The sequence below is a fragment of the Coffea eugenioides genome, chromosome 7 (assembly GCF_003713205.1).
Source record: "Coffea eugenioides isolate CCC68of chromosome 7, Ceug_1.0, whole genome shotgun sequence".
In the NCBI taxonomy this organism is placed as follows: Eukaryota; Viridiplantae; Streptophyta; class Magnoliopsida; order Gentianales; family Rubiaceae; genus Coffea; species Coffea eugenioides.
The window spans coordinates 8730686-8736240 of NC_040041.1; the positions used below are offsets into that span (position 1 = coordinate 8730686).

Consider the following 5555-nt stretch of genomic DNA (forward strand, 5'->3'; position numbering starts at 1 on the left):
CAAACTTTAGTAGAGTTCAGTAGAGGACACGGTAATCTATCCTGTTATTTTTGGTTTGTTCTTTTCTTTTTGGTCTTACAAACTGTTTGTTTGTTGTTAGTTTTACACTCATAATCTTTTACCTGTGTTTTAAGCTTAATTACACTATTCACTGGGGTTGGTTCATAAACAACATCTGAATTTTACGCTCTCTGCATCTAACTAGCACACAAATTGCGTCAAAATTAAGATAATCGATCGGGTCAGGAAGTTTGATAAACAAGTGCTTCAATCCAATCAAGTGCTAAACTATGCATGCATCTTTCAGCTTTGAATCCCAAGTTAAAGACCAATGTCACACTGCTAAACAAACAAAAGTAAAATGAATTATGAAATTAAGTTTCACATACTCAAAGAAAAACAATCAAACTGGTAATACGAATTTTCATGTCCGATCTACGAAGTAATTAAAATTGCAGAGATCGAAGGTTGGAGGACTATTACAATCAATCCCTAAATTCTAAAATCTCAATCTAAGTTTAAAAAAAAAAATTCAGCACTGTTAAACTAAAAAAATTTTAATAATCGCATTATTATAACATCGTATCTCTCAAATGTTAGAATACCAATACCAGCCCTATCCTTACGCTCACCTCCAATTTACATCTTCAGATCCTCCAAGCAAACTTAAAATTAATTTGTAATACGTTAAAATTGTGTTTATGACATAATTGGTTATTCCACGAGTGAATATTATTTTTGTTTTCATTAAATGTCTAATTATATGATGCATTCATATGGACAAGAATTGCATGAACAATATTATTATGGTAAGATTATTATGGTCATTTTGTAGGACCATAGAAAGTAAGTGTAATATTGAAATTTGAAGGGTACTAGATGAAATTGTCAGAAATCTTGAGAGAGGTTTCTGAAATTATCCTTTCCTCCAAAGGGGCTAAAATGTTACAAAAAATATCAAATCAATGGACATAGGTGAGATTTTGAAAATCTAAGGAAGTTTAAGTGATATTATGAGAAACATCATGGGAGGTTTTTGAAATTATCCCTTTCTAAAAACCATCAACATTTATGATTTAAACCAAAGAACAAGACATAATCGATCAACCTGCCAATAGAACTCAAAAATTATCATTTTACTTGATCCCTGTGCCATGCTTGACAATGTAAAAACTAATAATGAAACTCCTCAAATTTAAACAAACGCTATCCTGACTCTTCCTCTTTTCTATTTCTAAGTTGGAATCCTCAAACAAATCTGACATACTACAAGTATGCCAACTGTATGTATTTCTTCAGAGAAGGATGCGAAATGGTTGTTTTTTTCGTAGTTCTGCTGCCGTTGGTCTGGAAACAACTGAGAAAATCAGATGGTGATGCAATGTACTCCACTGCCATACAATGAAAGGGGAAATGAAGTTAGTTATTGTTAGTCATGTTAAACCACCAGCAAGTGCCTTTCTCAATCAGGTTCTACTTCAGAATGGATATGTTTTTGTTGGTTGTTTTTGTGTGTGACGATGCCTACAAAAACCAGTCAATAGTACCTCTGAATCGCTTCAGTAACGCCCGTTTTACATAAGGAAACAAGATTAAATCTTCCTGGGCTGTAACATGTAGAGGAATATCCCACCAGCTACTGAAACATTGAGAGACTCAAACTCCCCTGCCATTGGAATGCTTACAAGCTCGCATTCTTGTTTACTTGTTTCAGAAAGACCATTTCCTTCACTGCCCAAAACGAGGCATAAAGGAGCTTCAACTAAAGAGTTTGCATAGTCTTGAGAAAGGCAAGAAACTGGTTTTGCTTCCGCACCTTTTGCAGGATGGCCAGCCACAATCTTCATGTGAAAAACTCTTCTTAGAGCATCTAAATGTGTCCAACCACCAGAAACTATAGGAAGCTGAAAGGAGGCTCCTCGACTTGCTCGTAGGGCTTTATCATTGAATGGGTCACAACAGTCAGAAAGTAAGAACACACCATCCTATTGAAATGAGCAATTACATCAGTTTCTTTTAATTCTCTCCAGAATAATATCTGTGTGTGTGTGTGAGAACGAGAGAGAGAGAGAGAGAGAGGGAGGAAGAGAATGATGAGAACATGTGTAATATGTGACAGACTTGTTGCTAATTACATCTTCTTATAACCAAAGAGATATAAGAACACTGAAAGGAAGTTCAGTTCTGGATCAATGCACAATACAACTTATCAAGGCAACAACTTCAGCAGCAGAGGGAGTACTTTTGTTCATAAACAGCTTGGGCTTGTCACAAAGATGAAACCTTGACGAACAAAAGGTCATTAGGTTAATAAGCATCATGCCGTCAAAAGCTACTTTTAACCAGAGACAAACATTCTACAAGACATCATGAAAAGCGCTAGATGCAGATTGCATTTTCATGATTTTATTACAAGAAAGGAAGGCCAGAAGCATTTATTATCTAAAAAGGTACAATCTTCCTTACCCATCTAAAGGCCATAGCTGACCTAAGAAGCGTGCCAAGATTACCAGGGTCCTGCAATGAACAGTCATCATGAGCTTGTGATTCGCAGACGATCCAAAAGGAGCTAGTATACAAGCAGCAAGAACTATTGATAGCCTGAATTATAATTGGTTTCCCCAAAATTCATTCAAGATCTGGAACTTCCAACTAAGTTATTTGCATTTCCTACCATAAGCACTGTCTATTGGTAAGGACCCCAGGAACTTAAATGACACTATGACATAGAAATAAGTTCTGTTGAAAACTGAAATAGTCTAGATCCAAGATAGTTTGGCTTGTCTTTCTTCTGAAGCAGTAAGCAACTATTATTGTAGCATTTATAAATCAAAATGCTAAAGGCTTACGGGGATCAAGATGGTCCAGGGTTTTCTTTTACATGGCTGTCTAGGTTATGCAATTTGGTTTTCTTACTAAGATCAATTGGCAGATCCACTTTACTGGTGCAAGATAGTACTAGACAAAGAATCGATGCTGGGGTAAACCTTTTTAAAAAAATTAAGGGAGCAAGATGGGCACATCATCTGCATCCCCTTCGTGTAGGCTGTTGACACTGGTGCTCTGAATCCACCATGAAAAGGGTGATCTGGAAGGATTTCTCTCACCAAGAAAAAAATGAACAAATAGAAATGGTAAGAACAGTAATTGTTAGGAGAATAACCTGAACTCCATCTAGGACTAATATCCGATAAGGAGATGGGAACCATTTATGACAATCTTCTTCTTTCAGATAACTACCAATGCTTTGAAATGTTGAGGGAATTCTTATTAGCGCAACCATGTCAATGGAATCAGTTGATTGCAGCCCAGAAAGTTTCTTCATCACCAGTGAACTAACATTGACATGTCGAATTGACTGATTATTTAAGTATTCAGGAACATTAGTGTTATCAAGCACAAGTAAGCATTCTATTGCAGCAAGTCCATCTTCAATTTTGTTTTGAAATCTGTGTAGCTCCCTGCAAAACTTTATAACAATCAACTAAATACTCTGCAGTAGAAATAACAAAATCAGAGGAAAAAGAGCTAAGCACCAGGCATCAATGATGATCTTTTGAGCATGCAGTAAGCATTCATTATCAAGTTTAACCGGAGTTCTACTTGAACTATTATTCACACCTCCACCTAAAGCCTCCTATTTATTTCTCAAGCCCTGCACAAAACTGGTTTCCTCATCTTTTCCCTAAAATTGGAGTTGTTTTCCAGTCAAGTTGCATTCATATTGATTCCTTTACTTTTCACTAGAATCCCAAGTCATAGCTTTGATCATAGAAAATAAACATCTATGAATTAAGTGATTCCTCACGGCATTACATAGCAGTAGAATTGCAGAATGATACCTCTGCCAGGATTTTCCTCACTTAGAGAGACATCTGCGATAGTCAGTAAAATCATTAATCTTAAATTGTTAACTGCAATCACTAAAATTTCACCCCTTTGCTGACCATCCCAATGCAAACCACAAACTGTCACACACTAACACAAGCATTTGTACAAACACTCACAAGACATCAAAAACAAGAAACAAAATCCTGTAGAAACACAATTAGCAAACATTCCAGTGCATACATCTTACTTCATAATGAACCAAGATTAACAAATGTTCAAGAAAACTGAGCAATATAGCGATACAGAGATAGAAAGCGAAGAGACCTTATAGGAGTAGAGCCCACCAGAATAACTGAGCCATGAGAGTGGCGATAAGAAGAGCTCTGGCGAAGCTTTAAACAATGCTTCACAAATGGGTTTGATGTGCTTGTGATGGATTTCACATGGGAAGGTAAAGGTAGAGTCTTTACTGAATTCTGGCCATTTTCATTTTCATCAGTTTTTGCGGCATTACAGGGTTTTGAGCTACGCAGAAGTTGAACTTTGGGGTTAAATTTCAATGGGTTATCGGGCTCAGAATCTAGTGGTTTATACAGCTGTGAAGGAATAGATGAGAACCAGAGAAGCTTCATGCACTGCATACTTGTTCTTTTTCTCGCTCTTTTGCCTTTCCTCTTCTGTTGGAATAGAATTTTAAACTAGCAATCTTCTGTTGTTGTTCTCAATCCCGGAGCCTAGCAAAAGTTTCTAGTAGCAAGATGCCACTAATAAGTACTCCATCTTTTTCCCATATCAGAAAGGCTAATTAAGCTATTATTCATGCTTTACAACTCCCCATCTCATTATTATTGCTGTGTTTTAAACGAAGATGCAGCATTTCCTTCAAAAAAAAAAAAAAAAAAAAAACGAAGATGCAACAGCAGTTGCGTAAGCAAAATGTTTTTGTCGGAAGATTGGAGTTTGGTTTGTCTAATTTTTTGTTCTTTATTTTGTAGATATGGCCTTATCATTAATATTATTAATAATTTTGGGTGAAATGCTGGCCCAATGTTTTTGGGTTTGTTAATAACGTAGACGAATTGCTATTGAAGGATGGTTGGGCTGGACTACCCAGAATTTTTCAACATTGAACATTTGGTTCTTGGTATTGCGTTTCTTTGGAGGCTCTAAAATTGAAGTGCTGTTGTCTATCTTACAATCAGCTCTGCGTTCACCCTTTGAATTATGTATTAGTCAATCAGAGAAATAAATCACCCTTTGAATTATGTATTAGTCAATCAGAGTAATTTTATTTCTAATATTTTCATTTAATTTTTTTTTTTGGTAAAAAAGAAAGTTTGGATGGGTTCGGTTTCGATCACCACCACGAGTCAGCGCAAGCCTTCGGGACTATAGGTCGCTTATAGAGGTACTTACAGATCACTCACCAACACAGCCCTCACATCAACAGCGAGATTCAAACACACAATCTTTTACAAGGAAGTAGTCCGTCCTTGCCAACTGAGCCAACTTGTATTGGCTCATTCAACTCCTTGTTCATGCAGATGGACTTGCATTCAGAGGGATTTCTGTTTTCTTCTTGCAGATCCAGATCATTGTATTTTTTTTTTTTTTGGCTTTGGATTTTTAAAAGAAAAGCCGTTGAGATATTAAATAGGATTGAAGTTTTGTCAATATCTCAAGAGACTACAAACTTGAGATCCAATTCTAGCTCCAGGGGGGCG

At 36.4% G+C, this 5555-nt stretch overlaps 1 protein-coding gene across 2 annotated transcripts; it reads right to left on the reverse strand.

Moving 5' to 3' along the window:
• Positions 1-1120: 1120 nt before the first annotated feature.
• LOC113778386 (uncharacterized tRNA/rRNA methyltransferase slr1673-like) lies at positions 1121-4656 on the reverse strand. 2 transcript variants are annotated; one of them, XM_027323784.1, is made up of 6 exons: positions 4156-4656; positions 3164-3461; positions 2467-2517; positions 1817-1985; positions 1548-1726; positions 1121-1391 (listed from the first exon to the last, which is right to left on the reverse strand). In XM_027323784.1, exons 1-5 carry the CDS (start codon positions 4470-4472, stop codon positions 1593-1595), a joined length of 969 nt encoding a protein of 322 aa, XP_027179585.1. In that variant the 5' UTR covers positions 4473-4656; the 3' UTR covers positions 1121-1391; positions 1548-1592. The 2 variants fall into 2 exon arrangements, with proteins under 2 accessions (XP_027179585.1, XP_027179584.1); XM_027323783.1 differs by having other exon boundaries at positions 1548-1985.
• Positions 4657-5555: the final 899 nt, after the last annotated feature.